At 42.0% G+C, this 25,477-nt stretch overlaps 1 protein-coding gene across 4 annotated transcripts in view; it reads left to right on the plus strand.

Moving 5' to 3' along the window:
• GPLD1 (glycosylphosphatidylinositol specific phospholipase D1) overlaps positions 1-25,477 on the plus strand; it is a 66,100-nt gene that overhangs the window by 11,485 nt on the left and 29,138 nt on the right. For all 4 annotated transcript variants that reach the window (XM_030314730.2, XM_030314731.1, XM_030314732.1 and 1 more), the window contains exons 4-11: positions 4,005-4,083; positions 7,416-7,513; positions 7,937-8,047; positions 9,639-9,687; positions 10,647-10,701; positions 19,658-19,765; positions 19,993-20,020; positions 20,114-20,253. In XM_030314730.2, the coding sequence (XP_030170590.1) occupies positions 4,005-4,083; positions 7,416-7,513; positions 7,937-8,047; positions 9,639-9,687; positions 10,647-10,701; positions 19,658-19,765; positions 19,993-20,020; positions 20,114-20,253 (668 nt within the window). The remainder of the gene's footprint in view (positions 1-4,004; positions 4,084-7,415; positions 7,514-7,936; positions 8,048-9,638; positions 9,688-10,646; positions 10,702-19,657; positions 19,766-19,992; positions 20,021-20,113; positions 20,254-25,477) is intronic.

A 25,477-nucleotide genomic window follows, 5' to 3' on the forward strand; every position in this document is an offset into this window, starting at 1 on the left:
GTCACTGCCAGTTGGGATTGTATGTCTAGGATCTCCTCGTGGTTTCCACTCACCCTGAGGGGTAGGGATGGGAGACAGGACAGCACAGATGAAAGTCCTGGTAAAGGTGGGGCCACAGTCTTTTCTGTGTTGTTTGGCTGCAGTAGAGAGGCTGTTGTCTAAAAGTTTTCTGTCTTGCTAGTCTGCCTCTTTCCTGGTCGCATGGTTACAACAGGCTTTTGTTGTGGCTTTCGTTTGTGTGTTTAGTCTATGCTCATAGGAGTTTCTAGTTTTTCTGGTATCCAGTTGGGGACATAAGAGGCCAGAAGAAAATCAAGAGAACTCTCCACGGTGTCGTCTTCAGGTCCTGAGTTTCCCCAGCCATCTGCATACTTCCCTCCACCTTCCAGAGGCTTCTAAGTCTCACTTTGCGCACAACATCCCGGGTTCTTAGTTCTGTTTAGCAGGAGGGAATAAGAAAAGTGCATCTCTTCGATCTTCCCGGAAGCAGAAGTCTTAGTGATGTTAATTTTTTGGTAAGATGGGGCCTTTCCATTTTTACAATGGAAACTTAATAAGTATTTTCTACTTTTTCACAAGGTTTATTCATTTTGAGAGGGGAGGAGAGGATGTGGCAGAGAGAGAGAGAGAGAAAGAAAGAATGAGAATATCCCAGGCAGATTCCACGCTGTCAGTGCAGAGCCTGATGTGGGGCTCAATCCCATGAACCATGAGATCATGACCTGAGCCAACATCAACAATTGGATGCTCAACTGACTGAGCCATCCAGGCACCCCAGTATATTCTATTTTTTAACTAGCAAGTAAATGTTTTATGGGGAGAGATATTAAGGTAATGTAAATACCCTGTTTTTCCCATCGGTTTTAGCATCCATTGATAATTCTTGCCTGAAATAATTATTATGATGGTGGCCAAATTGTTTACCTGATTCCATTATCCTTTCTACGTTTATCGACATTCTACTGTAAAGTAGAGCCTTTCCTTCTTCTGCATTCGTGTATTTACTTATATCCATATACGTTCATGGATTTCTTTTTAATGGTTTGTATTACATTACTATTGTTTATGTTGAGGCTTCCATTGTCCCAGATTCTGCCTCTAGTTGGCTTTGGTGTCTGTTTATCTGCCTATTTATTTAAAACCATGAGTTCACCCAAAAATATCTCCAGTTATGATCCATCATCACCGGATTCGTTCTAGCCTTCTTATGTCTGTATCTGTGACTCCTTTCTCCAACAGTGAGAAGCCTGGCCTTTGTCATTCTTGATACGTGTTCTTACGTGCTCAGTCCCCTTGTTTGTGGCCAGTTTCCTAACCATGTTTGGCAAACCCCTTCAGCCCTGGCACTGCTAGTGGAGTCCGTTTGGCCCAGAAACGAGACAAAACTAAACAGGAAAGACCTATAGGAAGGATTAATATCCTTAATTGCTCATGTATTTCATTGAAATTTCTTGATAGGTATCTTCAGGTTTGGAAGCATTCACTTTTGGAGCCTGTTTTTTTTTTTTTTTTTTCATTTTTGCTAATTTGGTAGGTGAAAAATGGTATTTTGTTAGAGATTTAATTGGCATTTTAGTGAATTAAGAATGAGGTTAAATATACTTTCAAGTGCTTATCAACTATTTCTAGTACTTATGTGAATCATTTATATCTTCTTGTTTTTCAATTAGGATATTTATCTTGATGTGGAAAAATGACTTATTAAATATATGAGCCCCCATCATGTATCAAATGATTCTTGTGGTTATTTTTCTCTTAAATTTGCTTCTGGTGCTTTTTACCATGCAAAATGCTTACATTTTGGGGTACTTCAGTGCACCGTTCTGTTCTTTTATGGATTTTGCCTGTATGCTTTGCTTAGAAAAATCATTCCCACTCTGAGGTTGTGCAATTATTTCCTTAAGTTTGGTCCTAATTTTGTGGCTTCTTGTTTTGCCTTTAACTCTTTAAGTCCCCTCGTATTTGTCTCTTGTTATGCCACGCTGGAACCCTCACGGCCACAGGGTTGCGACGACACCATTTGTTGGTTACTCCCCCCCCTTTCCTCTTCACTGTATGTTTTGTATGCTTGAGTCTGTTTCTTGACTCTCTTTGATCTCTTTCGACGCCAGGATCCTACTACTTTTATTTCTGTAGCTGAAAAATACATTTTTACCTCTGAAGGACGCATCCTCCCCCACATTTCCCCCCACCCTGCCGGCAGTGTCCTATTTTGCTGACACATTTACTTTTCGAAACTTACTTCAGAATTCTGTTTTAATGTTAAGTAACAGGCTCTCCCTCACCTAGAGTCTTTATCATGTGAAGTAACTAGGACAGTGGCTGACAAGGTAAATATTCAATAAAGGTAACTATTATTTTGCAGTGACAAAAGTCCAACCCGAGCTACCTTTAGAGAACAAGGAGACTTTAGGGGCCCACGTCTCCAGAGCTCCACCCACAGGTCAAGTGGCGGTCTCTCTCCCCGTGGGGGACACGGGCCATCCAGAACTCAGCCTTCAAGCTGAAAATCCCTAAAGGGAAGAGGGTGTCCTCCCCTTGGCTCGAGATGAGGAGTCTCGACGAGGGCTCTGACTGAGCTAGCTTTCATCAAACGTGCATCTCTGAGCCAAACATCGTGGTGGCGATGGGGATTAGTAAGTCCTTACGGAGAAATTAAGAAGTTTAGGTTGCCAAGCTCTTACTTTGCCCATTTTGGCCATCAGAGTTCATCTGCAGATCACAGAAAGCCCTCTGGCTAGCTTCTGCTGAGAGGGGCTCAGTGCCCAGGATTGGGGAACTCGGTGCTGACGACGTGTGAGCGCTCGAAGAGCAGGTTCTGGGCTGAGCATCCAGGAAGGGCTCCCAGAACGACACCCCGAACTGGCCTGCCAGGGTCACCTGTGCCTAGTCAAACAGCCACGGCCCCAGTTGCTAGATCCAGATCCAACTGCCTCCTACACAGTCTGGAGAGTAAGAAGCTGCCGTCTGGACTGTTGGCTCCAGGACCTTGTCACCTCAGCCATGTTCATTACTAGCAAAATAGGTGCTCTGTACTCCACCTGTGAACACCTGGGCCCCTCCGACCTCTGCTGCAAAACCAGGCACTTTCCTGCTAGCTGAAGAAGCGGGGGGAGGGGGTTCCACCATGGAGTCTGGGAAATGTGGTCTTTGCTTTCTAGCCTCTAGAGACCTCTGGGGCCCCCTGAAGGGGGTCAGAATGGAATGGAGTGAGCCAGTCACCCAAGGAAGACCCCTCCCTCCCCAAGCGCAAAAGACATAACCTTACTCTAAAGCACAGGTAGCAGCTATAAACTTGTGTGTACGTAGTCGACCCTTGAACAACACAGGGGCTGTGGGGGCAGGGTGGGGCAATCCCCCAGGCAGTTGAATATCCAAATATAACTTTGACGCCCCAAAAACTTAACTACTAATTAGCCTACTGTTGACCAGAAGCCTTACTGATGAGTCAATTAACACTTATTTTGTGTAATATGTATTATATACCGTATTCTTCTAATAAAGCAAGGTAAAGAAACCATTAATGAGAAAATACGTTAAACAAAATACACTTAGAGTACTCTACTACATTTAGTGAGAAGAATCTGCGTATAAGTGGATCTGCACAGACCGAATCTGTGTTCAGGGGTCAACTGTGTAAATGTATATGTGCGTATATTGTGTGTATGTGCGTATTTTATGTACACGTATGTATGTCTGTATTCCTCTCTTTCACTGATTTTTCACCGGATCATTGAAAATCCTTCTACAAAGCAGTTGGCAAACTAGCCTTGGGGAAATCCCGCTCTGTTGGGTGAACGGAGCAAATAAGTGATTTTTGCTACTTCTTGATCCGCCTGTGTTTGCTAGGACAGAACCCAAGGTTCTCCATTGTAGGGCGTTGTCTTGGATTACGCGTGAGTTTTTATTATCACGTATGCCTGCCCTCCATCCTCCTGTTGTTGGGGGGCCTGTCCCAGGCTGCTGCCTCTTGCCCCTCATCTCTCCGTTTTCCTGCTCCCCAGCTGTTGCTTGAACACCAGGACGCGTATCAGGCGGGAGCCGTGTTTCCTGATGCGTTTTACCCCAGCATCTGCGAAAGAGGTAAGGTGGAGTGTTACAGACCACACGATGTCACCTTCACTTGAGCGGTAGGAATGGCTAGGATTTAAAACACATGGCACATTATATTTTCCACTATCGTTGGTCAGTGACTTGGTTTGCGTTAGCTGCATTTTCCACGTAATCAAACCCTACCTACTCGAGCACGGAAATTGAGAATTTTCACGATCCTGTGCGCCCTTACTTTACTGCTTTGTGGCGGAAGAGAAAACATTTTGAAAGAGATTGAAGGGTCTGGGTTCTTGTTCTGTTAGCATGTGACTTTCAAAAACTCTTGGCCGTGTTGAGTCTCTGTTTCCGCACCTGTAACGTAGTAAAAATGCCTGCTTGCCTCTTTACTGGATTTTTGTTGGTGTTAATGCGTATTATTTTGTCAAGTGTTCTGCAGACCTGAGGTGGTGTTATCAGCAAATTGGGCTTATGGGTGTGTCAGTCGGAGTCCCCAGCAGGCATGGAAGGTGCTCCCCACTGGAGTGATTTGGGGTGTTTTATAAGGTGACCATTTACAAAGACAGGGCACAATATAAGAGAACTGGGGAGGATAGTGCAGGGAGGGGGCAGTTAGCGGACAGGCTGCTGCATGGGGGACCACTTGCTGGGGCCAGACCTTCAGCTGTGGACACAGCCAGTCCCTGTGACCCCACAGCAGGGGAGCTGGGAAAATGAATACCCCCATCTCCCTCTCTCTCCCTTCTCTTTGATCTCCTCTCCACACTCCCCATTGGCCAAACCCAACCCAAGCAAAGCCGGAGGGCAATGAGACCAGTTGAACAGGTCCTAGGGGCACAGGGTGGGGCAGGGAAGGGTGACCGTGGATCCGAGGGACAAATGGAAGACATCCAGTACACTGGTCATCACGTAAACCATTTTTGGAATCTTGGGGTCATGGCCATTATCCCAATGTTTGGTTGAATACAGTGACGCTCGTAGGGTCAGTGGAATGTTTAGTGCCACACCTGTAGTCATGACCCCAGATAACTAAGCTTTTGTGTTTCTCACGTTTGGAAGGTTGGGTTTTCCTTTTTTTTCTTCTGTTTCCTTCTTAGTCTGTTAACTATCCTTTCTTTTTTTTTTCAACGTTTATTTATTTTGGGGACAGAGAGAGACAGAGCATGAACGGGGGAGGGGCAGAGAGAGAGGGAGACACAGAATCGGAAACAGGCTCCAGGCTCTGAGCCATCAGCCCAGAGCCCGACGCGGGGCTCGAACTCACAGACCGCGAGATCGTGACCTGGCTGAAGTCGGACGCTTAACCGACTGCGCCACCCAGGCGCCCCTAACTATCCTTTCTTAATCTTGCTATTGTTTTGCCTGCTCGTTACAGCTTTTTTTTTAAACCTATTTCCTCTTTAGCCCTTCCCAACCCTGTGTTCAGGGAGCTATAATGTCTCGATAATTTAACAGTTCCTTGATCTCTTCCATAAAAAAGAAGTAAAAGGATTTTTTTTTTGTCAATTAAACTTGAGAAAACTTGCTTAACTATGTGCCATTTTAAGAGACCAATTAAACACACAGTACTGCAGGCTTTGAGAAGAGTATAAAAGGGGTCCCCACTCTCCTGAATTTTCCATTTTTCCCACAGTGGTAGATGCCCTCCCCCAAACAGCACAGACCAATTCATCAGTGAGGTCGCTTAGAATTATAAAATACGGGTGCCTGGGTCAGTTAAACATGACTTCAGCTCAGGTCATGATCTCATGGTTCATGGGTTTGAGCCCCGAGTCGGGCTCTGCCTTGACAGCTCAGAGCCTGGAGCCCGCTTCGGATTCTGTGTCTCCCTCTCTTTCTGCCCTTCCCCTGCTTGCACTCTGTGTCTCTCTCAAAAAATAAAAAAATAAAAAAATTATAAAATATGTGCCAATTATGAGGAATTCGATGCAGACTCCTCTTACTTAGACTTTTATGAAATTTTCCAGATTTCCCCTTGGTCTCACACATACCTACTTCCACAGCCCCTGTCTCTTTCGTGTTTAGGGGTTCACTTTTATGGCCTCTTTCGAAAGCAAATGTTCTCAAATGCTCAGCTGCCAAAGAAACACCTTTGTTTTTACACTTCCGTTGCATCACTTTACCTAGTACTGAACAAATCCTGTAACTACAACAATGAGGACCATCCTAGCCAGGAATGGAAGGAACCCTGCCGACTCCTGTAACACAGCTTGGCTGTGGGGACAGGTACCTGCTGGCTGCCACCCCCCCACCCCCACCCCCACCCCCAGGCCCCCGGTGGGCTTTCTTTTGCTTCTGGTCAGATTCCAGAGGGGAACAAAAGGCAATTTGGTTAAGGGGAGGTTTGTCAAAACGGTTACCTCTATACTTAATTTTGGATTTGTACTGAGTTCTGTAAAATAGGAATTGTAAGTTTTATCCCTAGGAAAACCATTAGCACAAATCAAATTTCTTAGTTGCAATGTCTCTGAAAATCATTTCCACAAAAACCAATGATCGAAAACTGGTTAGGCTGTTTTTACTTTAGTGACAGTGAAAATACTTGAACTGAGGGACCTAAACTCTCGAGTTTTGGTTTCAGTTACCCCTCGTGACATTGGACACCCCAGGAAGAATGTGTGGCTTTGGGAGTTTTTGAGTAGATGTCTGGTCCCGTCTTTCTTATCCCCGCTGTGGAAATAAAGGGAATTAAGACACTCAGCTGATGCTTGGGGCCGGTGCCATTATAAAACAATTGTAAATTAAAATACTTGAAAGCCTTTGGAGTATATCTACTGTCGTCTTTTGTGCTGGTGGGGTGGACTGTGATGGATGGAGATTGCACACATGCACATATACACCCCCCCACACCTATACGCCCCCCTCCCACTGCACCTCCCCTCACACCACACACCCCTTCTCTCCTTCCCTTTATTATTTTTTTAAATTATTTTGTTTTGAGGGAGGGGCAGAGAGAAAGGGAGAGAGAATCCCAAGCGGGCTCCATCCTGTCAGTGCAGAGCCTGATGGGGGGCTCGATCTCACAAACCGAGCAATCATGACCCGAGCTGAAATCAAGAGTAGGATGCTTAACCAACTGAGCCACCCAGGCGCCCCCTCCTCTCCTTCCCTTTAGAGCACAGAATTGGAAACCCTTCCAGCTTCCGTGGCAGCCCAGGTGATTTCAAGATGCTGTGAGCCAGTTCAGGCTCCTTTCTCTCTCTCTTTGTGCTGGCTCTTCTGTTCTAGAGGCTTCCTCTGAACATCAACAGACGAAACTAAGAGACTCGGAGGGGAGGAGGAGGGTCGTAGCGGGCAGCAGTGGTGGCAGATTTGGGAATCTCCAGCTTTTAAAGAAAGACTCCTGACACCTTTTGTTTCATCAGGGCAATTCCATGATGTGTCTGAGAGCACTCACTGGACCCCATTTCTGAATGCGAGCATTCATTACATCCGAGAGAACTATCCTCTTCCTTGGGAGAAGGTAGGCACGGCCCTAAAGCCAAGAAGAAATTCTGTTCTAGACCCGCTGAGTCCCTTGCTTATGTCTGCATCTACTCTGTTTGTCCCCCGTCCCCACACCAGGCTCTGGGAGGGCTGCCCCCCACCCCCACCCCTGCATACCTTCAATGCCAAACATAGCATGTGGCCAGTTAATATCTGAATAAACCACTTAAAAATGTTTGGGGTATGTCACTTCACTGTTTTGCTCCAAGGGTAATTAATCTAAAATCCGTAAAATATTTTGAAGAGTCCTTTGTGGTTTTTGTAACTGGAAACTACAATGTACCTGCCTCTAATTTTAGTGTTTAAGTCTCAGTAATGGAAATCATACTTATTAAAACTGTTAATAGGATTTTTATAGACCAACCCAAGCACCTAGGACTCTAATTTGCTTCTTTGGCAGGACACAGAGAAATTGGTGGCGTTCTTGTTGGGAATCACCTCTCACATGGTGGCTGATGTCAGCTGGCACAGCTTGGGGATCCAGCAAGGGTTCCTCAGGACAATGGCAGCCGTGAGTACCTGTCTTTGGGTTAATGATGCTATGGGAGTGTTTCCCACCCAGGATTAAAAACTCACCCTTTTAGAGGAGGGGAAAACTTGAGGTTATTCAGAGGTCATGTTATTTATTTTAAGAATAATTTATTATTTATTATTTATTCTCAAGCGGGTTAACATACAGTGTAGTCTTGGCTTCAGGAGTAAAACCCAGTGGTTCATCTCTTACATACGACACCCAGTGCTCATCCCAACAAGTGCCCTGCTCGATGCCCATCATCCATTTTCCCCTCTCCCCTGCACCCCACCCCCATCAACCCTCAATTTGTTCTCTGTATGTAAGAGTCTCTTATGGTTTGCCTCCCTCTGTTTTTATCTTATTTTTCCTTCCATTCCCCTGTGATCGTCTGTTAAGTTTCTCAAATTCCACATATGAATGAAATCATGTGATACCGGTCTTTCTCTGACTCATTTCACTTAGCCTAACGCCCTGCAGTTCCATCCACGTTGTTGCAAATGGCAGGATTTCATTCTTCCTCTTTGCCAAGTAGTATTCCATTGTGTATATAAACCACATCTTCTTTATCCGTTCATCAGTCGAGGAACATTTGGGCTCTTTCCATAATTTGGCTATTGTTTGGAAGCAAGATTTCTTGCCCAAAGCAGGATTTGTTAGATTTCCATCCATTACTGTTTATGCCTCTTAATCTTCCTGCTGCCTATACATTCATCACACAGGCATTAGCCATTCACTAATGTGCACTGAAAACAGCGATAAATGTCATGTTCTGTTTAGTCACAAACAATATTGGGGAAATTTCATGTTTTATTCATATTGTGTATTAATAAGGATGTGAAGACCTGCCACTTAGTTCTATTTGAAAGTAATGGTTCTGCATGTTTGTTTTTTCTTTTATAAAATTTTCTTGATAGGCTGTTACATTAATTTCAGGTGTACAACATAGCAATTGGACGTCTCAGTTCATTATGCTGAGCTCACAAGTGTCACTGCCATCTGTCACCACACAACACCACTATACTACCATCACTGTGTCCCAATGCTGTACCTTTTATTTCCATGATTAATCCGTTTAACTGGAAGCCTGTACCTCCTTCCCCCACTTCATCCATTTTGCCCATCTTTTTGAATGTTCTATATGAAAACGCCATTCCCCAAACTGAAAATGATGGTCTTACCTGGTAACTTATTTCTGGAAGTCCCTTCTGGTCACCAGTTGACATTAGTACCATTCTGTGAGAAGCTTATGTTTGGACTCAGTCAAGATTGTGTATATATCCTCTGAGGCACAAACATTTGCAATAGCTTTATTTACTACCAGACAACAGGTATACAACTCAGCGGCCAGTATAGTTTTTAACAAATAAAATAAGTATTTTAATATAATAGATATTTATTAACGTAAAATAAAATAATAAAATGAAACATTGTTTTGAAAATTGAGTCCATCCATATGTACCCTTAGCATTTCATTCAGTTAGACAGACATTCACCTTCCCACTACTGGTTTGGCTGTGGGGTAGGGGTTTGGGCTACAGTTTGTGATGTATACATACACACACATCGGGTGTTTCTCTTTCTTTTTCAGGTTGATTTTCATGGCTCTTATTCGGAGGCGCATTCGGCTGGTGACTTCGGTACTATTTACACTTGCCAAATTTTCTTTTGCAGTGGTTATATCTCACTTGCTATGGAGTCACTATCTTAACTCTGTATTTTTTCCCCTATTTTAGTAACTTGCTTCTTTCTTCTTAACTGAGACCATTTCATAATGAATTAGAACTGGCTATGTGGTTCCCTTGAGTAAAAATGTAATTTTTATACTCTATGAAATAGGTATTAAGTCACTTTGTGAAATGTCTAATAAACAGGCAGGTGTCTAGATAGTAATTAATGCTTCTGGGAGCGTCCTTGGGCAAAGACGTGCATAGTTCCTGTAGGCTTGGTGCATTATCTCTTTCTCATTCGTGTGTGTGTGTGTGTGTGTGTGTGTGTGTGTGTAAAATTCAATTTATACTAAAAAAACCCCAAATATTTAAAGTAAAATATGTATTTTTCATCCTATCTTACCAGTACATATACTAACTAGCTATCTTAATAATTCATAGTATGCGTATACTTTAACATAGAAATGTATTTCCGAAAAGTTGCGTGTGTGTATTTTTTTATTTAAAAAAAATCACATTTCATCATTGTGTCATAATTTAGAAAAGCTTTACTTTATATCAGGTTGAAACTCCTGAGCTAATATCACCTAATATTTCAGCTTTAAAGTGGCATCTTCCATTTTTTCCCGTAGTAAATTACCTCCCAATATCCAAAGTAGATGGTGAATGGGGTTTTTAAAGAACTTTCATGGCTTGTCTTTCCTTCAAGTGAAAAACTCTTAATACAGGTATTTTTTCTTAATTCATATGTTTCACTGCCTAAGATATAAAAGATCGCCTTTTTCTTAAAGATATGCCTATATCTGAAACAACAAACAGAAACGTGTGACGATATGATAAATAACCTGGATTATCCAAATTTGTATTAAGGAAGCATGCTACATATTGTCTCTGACTGACCAAATGTACATATTTTTCTTGTACCCTAGGAGGAGATGTGTTGAGCCAGTTTGAGTTTAATTTTAATTACCTCGCACGGCACTGGTAAGAGCAAGTACACTCACATGTGTGTTCTCTAAATGGCATTGACCCTTCTTAGCCCTCTAGAAAATATAACCTACAATGTAACTAGAAGGCGTCTGTATTTGTAAATTCTAAAAGGTAAAATTGCAGATTAGAACGGTCTAAGTAGATTCTTTAAACTTGTGAATTATACCATGTAAAAATGCATATTTTAAAAAATTTTTAACATTTATTTATTATTGAGAGACAGAGTGAGACACAGCATGAGCAGGGAAGGGGCAGAGAGAGGGAGACACAGAATCCGAAGCGGGCTCCAGGCTCCCAGCTGTCAGCACAGAGCCCGACGCAGGGCTCGAACTCACAAACTGTGAGATCTTGACCTGAGCCAAAGTCGGACGCTCAGCCTACTGAGCCACCCCGGGTGCCCCTAAAAATGCATATTTATAAAAAAAAAAAAAAAAAAAGATGATGTACACCTGTGCAGCTACCACTCAGCTTAAGAAATGGAGCCTTACTGGAATCTTACAAGTTCCTTGCCCTCCCTCCTCACCTTCTCTCCCACTGGGGTAACCACTACTGTGGGTTTCCTGTTAATCATTTTGATGCTTTTCTCTATAGTCTAAAACACAGGGATGTGTCCATATACAAAACAGTACATTTTTTAAGTTTTTAAAAAAATGTTTATTTATATTTGAGAGACAGAGACAGAGCATGAATGGGGAAGAGGCAGAGAGAGAGAGAGGGAGACACAGAATCCGAAGCAGGATCCGGGCTCCGAGCTGTCAGCACAGAGCCCGACGCGGAACTCCAACCCACAAGCTGAGAGATCATGACCTGAGCCGAAGTTGGACGCTTAACTGACTGAGCCACCCAGGCGCCCCAGTAGTACACAGTTTTAAACTTTAGATAAATAGAATTGTAAAGCACGTATTCCTCAAATTTTGTTTCCGTTTCTGTTTCTGAGATACAGTCACATGGATGTGTTTGGCGGTAGTTCGTTCATTTTTCACCACTACGTGGTATCCATTTCATGGGCAGAGCAGGTGAATTACTCTGTTCTCACGTGGATGGATACGTAAGCCATATGGAGTGTTTTTGCTTCACACATAGCGTTGCCATGAACATTTCTGCACATACACCAGAGAGGAACCTCTCTCATAATCACCACTAGACATGGAATTGGTGGGTCGTAGGGCATGTGCATGTTTAACTCCACTAAGCAAGCCCAGACTTTCAGAAAGGTCTTCCCAATTTCTGCTCTCCGCAGTTTTATATGGTAGTTATATGTATTTTTTTCTTTTGACGTTTACATTTTCTCCAATGCTGGGTACTGTCCAACTTGAAAATAACCTGTTTAGTGTGTAATGGTACCTCATTAAAGTTTTAATTTGCATTTCCCAGATGACTAATAATGAGGTTGAACGTTCTTTCATATTTGATCGTGTTTGATAGTAAGTGAAAATCTGATTTGGTGTTGGCCTATTTTTCTGTTGGTTTGCTTATCCTTTTTGCTTGTTTCTGAGTGTTCTTTGCATATTAGGGCTCCTAATGTTTGGTCCGTTTATCATTATTTGTTACAAATATCTTTTTACAGTGTGTGGCATGTCTTTTTACTTATGTGTTTCAATAAACAGAACTTAATTTTAACATATAGTAATTGAATATATCGGTCTTTTCCTTTGTAATTTGTACTTATGATGTCTTATTTAAGAAATCCTTCCCTACTTGAGGGCGTGAGATTATTCTCCTACTTAGCCTTCAAGAGCTTTTATAGTTTTATTTTTTAAACTTTGCCTTTCATCTACCTGGAGTTAATTTTTTGTATATTCTGAGATAAAATCTGATTTTCTTTCTTTCTGGAGACAGAACTGATCATCTCCAGATCAGGGCACTTATCCATAGCCTACCCTTTCCTCACTGGTCTGTAATGCCCTCTCTGACATAAATTAAATTCCAGATGTATTTGGGTCCATTTCTGGGCTTTCTGTTTTGTTCTATTGATCTAATTGTCCATGAGCAATACTGATTTTGAAAAATTACAGTGACTTTATAACACATCTTGACATGTGGTAGGGCTGGTCTCTCAGCCTGTCCTTTATCTTTAGACATACCTTGCATATTCTTTTGCCTTGGCTCTTTCAAATCAAGTGATAGGAGCAAGTTGCCATGTTCTAAGAAAAATCTTGTTGGAATTTTTATTAGAATTTTATTGAATCTAGAGCTCCATTGGAAGAGAATTTACAACTTTGCAATATTGAGTCTTCTTATCCATAAATCTGTTATACATTTTATTTAACTCTTCTTTAATGACTTTAAAGTTTCACAAGTTTTGTCATCAAGGTCTTACATATTTTATTTGATTTGGTTGCAGAGACTTTTTATTTGCTACCATAAGTGGTAACTTTTGGTACCAGTTTTATTTTCTAATTGATTGTTGCTGTGTAGAAATGCAAGTGACTTTCTAATTTTGACTTTTGTATCCAGTAACTAATTTAAATGTGTCTGGAGATGCTTTCAAATTTACGGTAGACTCACAATGCCTCATCTACAGATTGTCACCGTTTTGCTTTTCTTATTTCCTCTAGAAATTTCCTTTTTCTGGTGCATCACACTGGCTAATGTTTTCAGTTCCATAGAAGTGGTGATACTGTGGGGCACCTGGGTGGCTCAGTCGGTTAGGCATCTGACTTCAGCTCAGGTCATGATCTCACCGTTCGTGGGTTCAAGCCCCGCGTCAGGCTCCGTGCTGACAGCTCAGAGCCTGGAGTCTGCTTCGGATTCTGTGTCTCCCTCTCTCTCTAACCCTCCCCTGCTCATGCTCTGTTTCTCTCTTTCTCAAAAATAAATAAACATTAAAAATGGTGATACTGAACATGCTTACCTTGTTTGTGATCTTGAAGAAAATACTTTCAAAATTCATCACGTATAATATTTGCTGTGGGTTTTTGTGACTATCCTTTATCAACTCAAGGTAATTCCCTTCTATTTCAGTTTGCTAGTAGTTTTTGTTATGAATTAACTTCTTATGGATTGAACTCTGCATCTGTTGAAATAGTTCTCTCTTCCTTAATCTGTTAATACAGTGATTCTATTAATCTTACATTTGCCAATATTTAATCAAGTTTAATTCCTGGGACAAACCAACTTGGGCATAGCTTATTTTCTGTTTCATATTTGTTACATCTGTTGCTGCCTGGGCTTTTGCGTTTTTGTATATGGGTGAGCTTGTACTGTGATTTTCCTTTCTTCTGTCCTTGTTTGGTTTTGGTATCAAGGTTGGGCTGGCTTCATGACATCTGGTGGAGAGTGTTCCTTCCTTTTCTGTTCTCTGGAAGTCTGTGTAAGATCAAAACTTCGTTTTCCTGAATGTTTAGTAGACTTTGTAAAGCCCTCTAGGCCAGGTGTTCTTTGTAGAGACTTCTTAAAAACTTCTGTAATGGTTATAGGGCTATAGAGTTTTTTAACTTCTTCTTAAGGAGTTTTATTTTTCTAGGACTTTTCCATTTCCTCTGTTTAAACACTGTAGCATAAGGTTGTTCGTAATTTATTTTTTTCTTTATTTGTACTTGTGTTCCCTTGTCATCCATAAATGTTCTTTATCCTGTTTTTTCTTACATCTTCTCCAATGAATCTCAAATAATATTTTTCAGGTTTATTATTTTTAAAGAATGAACTTTTGGCTTTATTGATCCTCTCTGTTACATGTTCCCTTTCTCTTTCCTTACTTTTTACTCATCTATTTATTTCCTTCAGGTTCTTATAAAATTTGTAGAGTCTTTTTAAGTTTTTAAATTTAATGCCAGTATCGTTAACCTAGTGTTATATTAGTGTACAATATAGTGATTCAGCAAATCTGTCCATGACTTGGTGCTCACCATGATAAATGTACTCTTAATCCCCTTTATCTGTTGCACTCCTCCCCCCACCCATCTCCCTTCTGGTAATCATCAGTTTCTTCTCTATACTTAAGGGTCGGTTTCTTCTTTTCTCTCTCTTTTTTTCCTTTGTTCATTTGTTTTCTTTCCTAAACTCCACATCCGAATGGGATCACATGGTATTTGTCTTTCTCTGACTTATTTCACTTAGCATTATACTCTCTAGTTCACTCCATGTTGTTGCCAATGACAAGATTCCATTCTTTTTTTATGGCCAATTAATATTCCATCATGTGTATATAGACCACACCTTCTTTATCTGTTCGTCAGTTGATGGGCATTTGTGCTGCTTCCTTAATTGGGCTCTTGTAGATAATACTGCTGAAAACATTGGGGTGCAGTATCCCTTTGAATTAGTATTTTTGTATCCTGTGGGTAAACACCCTGTGGTGCAATTGCTGAATTGTAGGGAAGTTCTATTTTTAACTTTTTGAGGAACCTCCACACTGTTTTCCACAGTGGCCATACCAGTTTGCACGTCCACCGACAGCGTACGAGGTTCCTTTTCCTCCACATCCTCGCCAACACCTGTTGTCTCTTGTGTTGCTGATTTTAGCCATTCTGACAGGTGTGAGGTGGTATCTCATTATAGTTTTGATTTGTATTTCCCTGATGATGAGTGATGTTGAGGGCATCTTTCCATGTGTCTGTTGGCCCTCTGGATGTTTTCTCTGGAGAAATGTCCATGTTCTCTGCCCATTTTTAAATTGGTTTAGTAGTTCTTTTGGTATTGACTTATATCAGTTCTTTATATATTTTGGATATTAACCCTTTATCAGGTATGTCATTTGAAAATATCTTCTCTCATTCAGTAGGATGTTTTTAGCTTTGCTGATTGTTTCCTTTGCTGTGCAGAAGCTTTTTATTTTATGAAGTCCCAATAGTTTATTTTTGCTTTTATGTCCCTTGCCTCAGGAAACATATCAGAAAAATGTTGCTATGGCTGATGTGAAAGAAATTACTGCCTGTGATCCCTTCTAGGGTTTTTATGGTTTCAGATCTCACATTTAGCTCTTTAATCCATTTTGAGTTTATTTTTGTGTATGGTGTAAGAAAGTGGCCGAGTTTCATTCTTCTGCATGTTGCTGTCCAGTTCTCCCAGCACCATTTGTTGAAGAGACTGTCTTTTTCCCGTTGGATATTCTCTCCTGCTTTGTCAAAGATTAATTGATCATATAGTTGTGGGTTCACTTCTGGGTTTTCTACTCTGTTCCATTGATTTATGTCTATTTTTGTGCCAGTATCCCACTATTTTGGTTAATGAAGCTTTGAAATATAACTTGAAGTCTGGAATTGTGATGCCTCCAGCTTTGCTTTTCTTTTTGAAGATTGTTTTGGCTACTCGGGGTCTTCTGTGGTTCTGTACAAATTTTAGGACTGTTCTAGCTCTGTGAAAAATGCTCTTGGTATTTTGATAGGGATTGCGTTGAATAGTAGATTGCTTTGGGTAGTATTGACATTTTAACAATATTTGTTTTTCCAATCCATGAACATGGAATGTTTTTCCATTTTTTGATGTGTCGTCATCAATTTCTTTCATCAGTATTTTATAGTTTTCAGAGTAGAGGTCTTTCACCTCTTCTGTTCCTAGAGATTTTATTGGTTTTGGTGCAATTGTAAATGGGATTGTTTCCTTAGTTTCTCTTTCTGCTACTTAGTTATTAGTATATAGAAATACAACAGAATTTTGTACATTCACTTTTGTATCCTGTGATCCTACTGAATTCATTTATCATCTCTAGTATTTTTTTTGGTGGTGTCTGTAGGGTTTTCTATAGATAGTATCCTGGCATCTGCAAATAGTGATAGTTTTACTTTTTCCTTACCAATTTGGATGCCTTTTATTTATGTTGTCCAATTGCTGTGGCTAGAACTTCCAATACTATGTTAAATAACGGTGGTGAGAGCGGACATCGGCATCTTGTTCCTGACCTTAGAGGAAAGACTCTCAGTTTCTCACCACTGATTATGATGTTCACTGTGGGTTTTTCATATATGGCTTTTCTTATGTTGAGGTATGTTCCCTTTAAACCTATCTTGTGGAGGGTTTTTATCATGAATGGACGTTGTACTTTGTCAAATGCTTTTTCTGCATCTATTGAAATGATCATAAGGCTTTTTTTCTTTTATTGATATGATATGTCGCATTGATTTTGTGAATACAGAACCACTCTTTGAACCCAGGAATAAATCTTGATCATGGTGAATGTTTTGTTTTGTTTTGTTTTTTTAATGTATTGTTGGATTTGGTTTGCTAGTATTTTGTTGAGGGTTTTTGCATCTGTGTCCATCAGATACTGGCCTGTACCTCTGGTTTTTAGTGGTGTCTTTATCTGGTTTGGGTATCAAAGTAATGCTGGCCTCATAAAATGCATTTGGGAGTTTTCTTTCGTCTTCTATCTTTTGTAATAGTTTGAGAAGAACAGATATTAACTCTTCTTTGTATGTTTGGTAGAATTTGCCTGTGAAGCCATCTGGCTCTGGACTTTTGTTTATTGGGGTTTTTTTGATTACTGATTGAATTTCATTAACGATAATTGGTCTGTTGAAATTTTCTACTTCTTCCTGATTCAGTTTTGGTAGGTTATATGTTCCTAGGAATTTATCCATTTCTTCTAGATTGTCCAATTTGTCATCATGGAATTTTTCTTAATATTCTCTTACAATTCTTTGTGTTTCTGTGGTGTCAGTTGTTACTTTTCCTCTTTTGGGGGGGTTGTTTATTTACGACCTCCCTCTCTCTCTCCCTCTCTCTCTCTCTCTCTCTCTCTCTCTCTGATGACTCTGGCAAGAGGTTCGTCCATTTTCAAGGAACCAAGTAGGCTCCCCAGTGTGATAATCTGCTTCTTGCCCCTCTCTGAAACCATGGCTCCCTCCCTCTGGTAGCCAGACCTGTGGGGTTTAGCCCACACCATGTCTCTACCCTTTCTACCCTCTTTAATGTGGCCTCTTCTCTACATTTAGTTGTGGAGGCTCTTCTGCCAGTCTTTGGGTCATTTTTGGGGTTGTCTGCACTGATGTGAGTGTTGTCTAGTTGTACCCATGGGACAAGATCCATTTAGGGTCCTCCCACTCTGCCGTCTTTGCCAGGAGTCTCCTGTTGAGTCTTGATTTGAGACCTAACATATGATCAACACTCGTAAATAGTCCTTATGCGCTTGAAAAGATTGTTCTCCAACTTTTGGTCTAATGTACGTATGCTTATTAGCTTAAGCTTATTAAATTTACTGTTAAAATGATAAACTAGTCTTTTTATTTACATTAGGTCGATCTAATAATTACTGAGAGAGAAATTTGTTAAAAAAAATTTCCCCTGGTGATGGTGGATTGTTTTCCATTTTCTTGAAGCTCTGTCAATTTGCTATATAGACTTTTCGAAGATCTGTTGTCAGGTACATTCATGTTTAAAAATCTTACATCTTTCTGGTGAGTTGAACCTTTTCCTCATGACGCGGTGACCCTCTTCATCGCCAATGAATGCTTATTGCCTTCCAGTCTCCTTTAGCAACTATCACTGTCGTTACGCCGGCTCTCTTGGTTATGTCCCATGGTGCTTGAATTCCTCACGGCTGGACTTCGAGTTGCATGTCTCCAGGCAGGGTTTGTCGACTTCTGCAGGCTCCCGGGAGACACTGTTAACCTAGGACCATACGGAGTTACGTTCAGCCCTTGAAGTTTTTCTGACTACAGAGATAGCACGAATGCAGGACAGACCATTTGTGCGACTGGTGGTAGTTACCAATGTTAGGGGGACATCTATATCTTTTCCCCTTTATCCATTGTCAGTTTCTTGGCTGACCTTGACAGGTTAGGTTGGTTTCTAGCTAATACTCGTGCAGAGGCATAGCCATTAGTTCAGAGTCTCCTCCGAGGTGGAAACCAGCTTTGGCTGGTTTCTGTGCTTTAGCCCATACCTTCTGCAGCCCTTCAAAATCGCCAAGAGCTCGGGGCACAGCCTGGCTTCCCCACTTGCTTACCTCTTCAAGTTTCCAGTTTCAATTTATTTTGGGCCTTTGGAAAATTTTCACTTTCTTGCTAGCTTCGTGATTCATCTAAAAAAAATATTTTTGTTATTTTGTCCAGCCCGGAGCTATTTTTATTGGGAGGACCACTCTGGTGCTCTTATAAAAAAAAAAAAAAAAAAATGGATCTCTCCGTAGAGTCTTTCTCATAAATATACTAAAATCAGGTTTTATTTGGTTGTGATTTCTGTCTGCTGTATTCTAAGGTTTCAGAAATAAAAACGGAAGATGATTCAGCATTAATCTAATGTATGCTGCTCTTTTGACTGAAATAAGGAATATTGTGAATCAAAACCTGACTTAGAATTCTTTTTACCGTCTCACTTACTTCTGTGTGGTCTAAACCAGGATGTTGGGGTGAGGAGCCATTTCGGTGTTTTTAAAAAAATATTTTGTAATGTTTATGTATTTTTGAGAGAGAGAAGGAGAGAGAGAGAGAGAGGGAGAGAGAATGAATGGGGGAGGGGCAGAGAGAGAGGGAGACACAGAACCCAAAGCAGGCTTCAGGCTCTGAACTGTGAGTGCGGAGCCTGATGAGGGGCTCGAACTCACAAACCATGAGCTCATGACCTGAGCCGAAGTTGGACGCTTCACCAACTGAGCCACCCAGGCGCCCCCAATTTTGGTGTTTTAAAACTAAGAACTTTCAATAGCAATTCAGTGCTCAAAAGAATAAAAATATATTGCTCCTTGAACTGAATTCACAAGACTAATTCTTTTGACACGTTAGAGTTCCTGTCTTCCGGTGTACCTCCATAAATATTGGGTTAAGGTACAGTTGTTTGCTGTGCATCTTTGGGGAAATCAGTTCACTTTTCTGTGCTTTAGCTTCCTCTGATGTCAAGCAGGAATGTAGTAGTTCCAAGCACCGGGGCTTGTAGGTAGGACGAAATAAATAGTTCACGGAAAGCCCTTTGCATAATTCCTGGCCCAAAGTAATCATGGAGTGAACAGTAGCTGCTCTGGCTGGCCATTTATCTTTAATTTCAGAATCTTATTTTATTCTAACGCCTTTCTCAGGTATGTGCCCGTCCAAGATCTGCTGGGAATTTACAAGAAGCTCTATGGCCGAGAAGTCATCACCAAAAGTGCAATCGTTGACTGTACCTACCTTCAGTTCTTGGAAATGTAGGTGTCGCCCAGAGGAGAGCTTACAACTGATCTCAGTGTGACTTCCTTAGGGCGCTTTCTGACGTTTTAGTTTCCTGAGCTGGGTTTTGGATTTACGGGATTTTGCTCATTCAAAGGCAGTTGCATGATAGTAGCTACATGTTAATGGAGTTTTTTCCTTGATTATCTGCTTCGCTTGCCTGTACAAACCACACTCACAGGCAAAATTGTTGTTCGTGTTGCAGGTATGGTGAGATGCTAGCCGTTTCCAAGGTAAAGGCTTCATTCTTCACAATCTCAATTTAAAGGATTACGAAGACACCAGGAAAAGCACTTATTGGTAACTTTTCTTTTTCTCTACTGTAGCTTTATCCCACTTATTCCAGAAGATCCCCGTTTTTGGTGGAACAATTCCAAGAATATTTCCTGGGGGGACTGGATGACATGGCGTATTGGTCCACGAACATCTTCCGTCTGACGAGCTTCATGTTAGAGAACGGGACCAGGTGAGATCTGGCTCTACTTGTACGCGGTCCTCCTGCCCTGTCCCCCCCCCCCCCCCCCCCCCAACTGTCGTGCTCAGGTTTTCCACTGATCAAATGCAAAGCTCTCATGAAGTGCTAGCCTCTCTCCTAACCGAGGAGGGAGAGCAAGGAACTCCCTCCCTCACCTCAAAGCTCCGACGCGCTCCCATGTGGTTACGTGTGTTACTGTCTCCGGTTTTGGGGACGGAGAGGTGGATCCTGCAGAACCGTGGTCAGCGGGAGGGCCCCCTGTCCGCCCCTGTGCCGCGTCCCCTCTTCAGGGAGGACCCGAGCCGTGCGCAGCCTCCGGCAGCCAGGGCCCAGTGAGCCTCCTCTCCGCCTGCCGCCATCTCAGGGTTAAAGGGTTTCAGAGGCCGCTGCACCAAACTCCCTCCTCCGAAGTGAAACGAGGAGCGGATGCATTTGTAAATCACAGCCTTCGGTTGGAGTCTGACATTCAGCCCGTGTGGAACGGCGTCCGGAGCGCCAGCTCCCGCCCTGCATGTCCAGGATGAGCGTTAACCGGGGCCTCCGACCAGGGTAGACCAGCCCACCTCCGGCCGCAGTAGACCTTCGGGCTCACAGGGTCTCCCTGCTGGGTGAGGGAGCCAAGGCTCCTCTCGGATCTGGCTTGCAACCGCCCCACTGAGTGTGCAGCCCCGTGCCCTGCGCAGCTAAGTGGGGTGGGGGGTGGCTGGAGAGCGAGCAGCGGAGGCAGCACCCCATGCAGACAAGGGCAGTGGGAAGGAGGGTTTTAGGGCGGGATCTGTACCAGATGGCGGCTGCTCCAGGTAAGGCGTGTAGGACTGGGGTTCTCAACCGGAGAGGCCCAAATGTGTGTAGCTCTGGGATAGGAAATGCTGCATGCTATTCTCTTGGCCCTAAAGACATTCGCCAGTATCCGGGGCTGGCTCAGTTGGTCAGGCGTCCGACTTCAGCTCAGGTCATGATCTCACCATTAGTGGGTTCAAGGCCCACGTCAGGCTCCGTGCCGACAGCTCGGAGCCTGGAGCCTGCTTGGGACTCTGCGTCTCCCTCTCTCCCTGTCCCTCCCCTGCTCACATTCTGTCTGTCTGTCTGTCTGTCTGTCTCTCTCTCTCAAAAATAAATAAACATGAAAATAAAGACACTTTTAGTATTCAGAGAACATTAGCCGTAATTATATATTGTGATTTGGAACAGAATTCCCTTGCATGATAAATTTGACGTTAGGCTGTAAATATTAAACCTGTTTTAAGTAGCTGGGGAACAGTGAGATAAACAATCCAATATAAATACTATTTTTAATAGTGAAATAAGCCTCCGGTGAAATCTCCAGGCTCTCCTTCTGTGGCCATGGGTTTTGGGTGCACACGATGGTAGAGGATGGGCTTTGGAATTTTCCAGACCTGCCACTCACTGCTGGGTTATCCCAAGCAAGTAACTAAACCTCCCTGAGCTTTGTTTTTTTCATCTGTGAAATGGGAGCAGAAATAATTCTATCTTTGATCACGGGGCTGTTGGGAGGTCCACCTGAGGGCGCTCGTGTAAATGGTTCAGTGTGTAGGAAGCACTTCATAAATGTTGGCTCCTAGTGTTAGGACCACCATCGGAAGGAAGTTCAGTTTATGTTGGTCATGTGAGTGTGAATGACCTGCGTTTATTTGTTTTAAAGATTTTCTCTCTTTTTAATTTAAAAAACAATTTTAAATTAATTTTTAAATTTACATCCAAGTTAGTTAGCATCTAGTGCAATAATAACTTCAGGAACGGAATCCAGTTATATGGGAATCCCCATATAACCCCCAGGGCTCCTCCCAACAAGTGTCCTCCTTGATGCCCCTTCCCCGTTAAGCCCTCCCCCCCGACTCATCACCCTTCCAGCATCTTCCTTGATGCCCCTTCCCCGTTAAGCCCACCCCCCCCCACTCACCACCCTTCCAGCAATCCTCAGTTTATTCTCTGCATTTAAGAGCCTCTTATGTTTTGTCCCCCCTCGTTGTTTTTATGTTATTTTTGCTTCCCTTCCCTTATGTTCATCTGTTTTCTATCTTAAATTCCACATATGAGTGAAGTGATACGATATTTGTCTTTCTCTAATTTCGCTTAACATAATACCCTCTAGTTCCATCCACATAGTTGCAAATGGCAAGATTCCATTCTTTTTGATTGCAAGTAATACTTCATTGTGTATGTATATATACACACACACACACACACACACACACACACACACACACCACACATCTTCTTTTAAATTTTTTTTAAATGTTTATTTATTTTTGAGAAGGAGTCAGAGTGAGCAGGGTAGGGGCAGAGAGTGGGAGACCCAGAATCCGAAGCAGGCTCCAGGCTCTGAGCTGTCAGCACAGAGCCTGATGTGGGGCTTGAACTCATGAACTACAAGATCATGACCTGAGCTGGAGTCAGACACTTAACTGACTGAGCCACCCAGACACCCCAGTATACCACATCTTCTTTATCCATTCATCTGTCAATGGACATTTGGACTCTTTCCATACTTTGGCTATTGTCAATAGTGCTACTATAAACATTGGGGTGCATGTGCCCCTCGAAACAGCTTACCTGTATCCATCCCTTGGATAAATACCTAGTAGTGCAATTGCTGGGTCATAGGGTAGTTCTATTTTTAATTTTTTGAGGAACTTTCATTCTGTTTTCCAGAGTGGTTGCACCAGTTTGCATTCCCACCAACAATGCAAAAGAGATCCTCTTTGTCCACATCCTCGCCAACATCTGTTGTTGCCTGAGTTGTTAATGTTGGTCATTCTGACAGGTGTGAGGTGGTATCTCTTTATGGTTTTGAGTTGTCTTTCCCTGATGATGAGTGATGTTGAGCATGTTTTCATGTGTCGGCCATCTGGATGTCGTCTTTGGAGAAGTGTCTATTCATGTCTTTTGCCCATTTCTTCACTGGATTATTTGATTTTGGGTGTTGAGTTTGATAAGTTCCTTATAGATTTTGTATACTAACCCTTTTAACTGATATTTCATTTGCAGATCTCTTCTCCCATTCCGTCAGTTGCCTTTTAGTTTTGCTGATTGTTTCCTTTGCTGTGCAGAAGCTTTTTATTTTGATGAGGTCCCAATAGTTCATTTTTGCTTTTGTTTCCCTTCCCTCTGGAGACATGTTGAGTAAGAAGTTGCTGCGGCCAAAGTCAAAGAGGTTTTTGTCTGCCTTCTTGTCGAGGAGTTTGATGGCTTCCTGTCTTACGTTTAGGTCTTTCATCCATTTTGAGGTTATTTTTGTGTCTGGTGTAAGAAAGTGGTTCATTCTTCTGCATGCCACTGTCCAGTTTTCCCAGCACTACTTGGGGAAGAGACTGTCTTTATTCCATTGGATATTCTGTCCTGCTTTGTCAAAGATTAGTTGGCCATACGTTTGTGGGTCCATTTCTGGGTTCTCTATTCTGTTCCATTGATCTGAGTGTCTGTTTTTGTGCCAGTACCATACTGTCTTGATGATTACAGCTTTGTAATACAGCCTGAAGTCTGGGATTGTGATGCCTCCAGGTTTGCTTTTTGGGGTCTTTGGCTATTTGGGGTCTTTTGTGGTTTCATACAAATTTTAGGATTGTTTGTTCTAGCTCTGTGAAGAATGCTGGTGTTATTTTGATAGGGATTGCATTGAATATGTAGATTGCTTTGGGTAGTATTGACATTTTAACAATATTTGTTCTTCCTATCCAGGAGCATGAAATCTTTTCCCATTTTTTTGTGTCTTCTTCAATTTCTTTCATAAGCTTTCTATAGTTTTCAGTGTATAGATTTTTCACCTGTTTGGTTAGATTTATTCCTAGGTATTTTATTGTGGTTTTTGGTGCTATTGTAAATGGGATCAATGCCTTGATTTCTCTTTCTGTTGCTTCATTATTGGTGTATAGGGATGCAACCGATTTCTGTGCATTGATTTTTATATCCTTCAACTTTGCTGCATTCATGGATCAGTTCTAGCAAGTTTTTGGTGGAATCTTGGGTTTTCCATACAGAGTGTCATGTCACCTGCAAAGAGTGAAAGTTTGGCCTCCTCCTGGCCAATTTGGGTGCCTTTGACGTCTTTGTGTTGTCTGTTTGCTGAAGCTAAGACTGACAATACTATGTTGAATAACAGTGGTGAGAGTGGACATCCCTGTCTTGTTCCTGACCTTAGGGAGGAAGCGCTCAGTTTTTCCCCATTGAGGATGATGTTAGCGTTGGGTGTTTCATATATGGCGTTTATGGTCTTGAGGTGATCCTTCTATCCCTACTTTCTTGAGGGTTTTTTCCAAGAAAGGATCCTGTATTTTGTCAAATGCTTTCTCTGCATCTGTTGAGAGAATCATGTGGTTCTTGTCCTTTCTTTTATTGAGGTGATGTATCACATTGATTGTTTTGTGGATATTGAACCAGCCCTGCATCCCAGGTATAAATCCCACTTGGTCATGGTGAATAAGTCTTCTAATGTGTTGTTGGATCTGGTTGGCTAGTATCTTATTGAGGATTTTTGCGTCCATGTTTATCAGGGAAATTGGTCTATAGTTCTCCTTTTCAGTGGGGTCTTTGGTTTTGGAATCAAGATAATGCTGGCTTCATAGAGTTTGGAAGTTTTCCTTCCATTTCTATTTTTTGGAACAGCTTCAAGAGAATAGGTGTTAACTCTTCTTTAAATGTTTGGTAGAATTCCCCTGGAAAGCCATCCAGCCCTGGACTCTTGTTATTTGGGAGATTTTTGATTACTTACCAATTTCTTTACTGGTTATGGGTCTGTTCAAATTTTCTATTTCTTTCAGTTTTGGTGGTGTATATATTTCTAGGAATTTGTCCATTTCTTCCAGATTGCCAACTATATTGGCATATAATTTCTTGTAATATTCTTACTATAGTTTGTATTTCTTTTTTATTTTTTTTTAACGTTTATTTATTATTGAGAGACAGAGCATGAGCAGGGAAGGGGCAGAGAGGGGGAGACACAGAATCCAAAGCAGGCTTCAGGCTCTGAGCTGTCAGCACAGAGCCTGACGTGGGGCTTGAACTTGTGAATTGTGAGATCATGACCTGAGCCCAAGTCGGACGCTTAACTGACTGAGCCACCCAGGTGCCCCTTGTTGTTCATATTTCTGCTGTGTTGGTTGTGATCTCTCCTATTTCATTCTTGATTTTATTTACTTGGGTCCTTTCCTTTTTCTTTTTGACCAAACTGGCTAGGGGTTTATCAATTTTGTTAATT

The sequence above is a fragment of the Lynx canadensis genome, chromosome B2, assembly GCF_007474595.2.
Source record: "Lynx canadensis isolate LIC74 chromosome B2, mLynCan4.pri.v2, whole genome shotgun sequence".
Lineage (NCBI taxonomy): Eukaryota > Metazoa > Chordata > Mammalia > Carnivora > Felidae > Lynx > Lynx canadensis.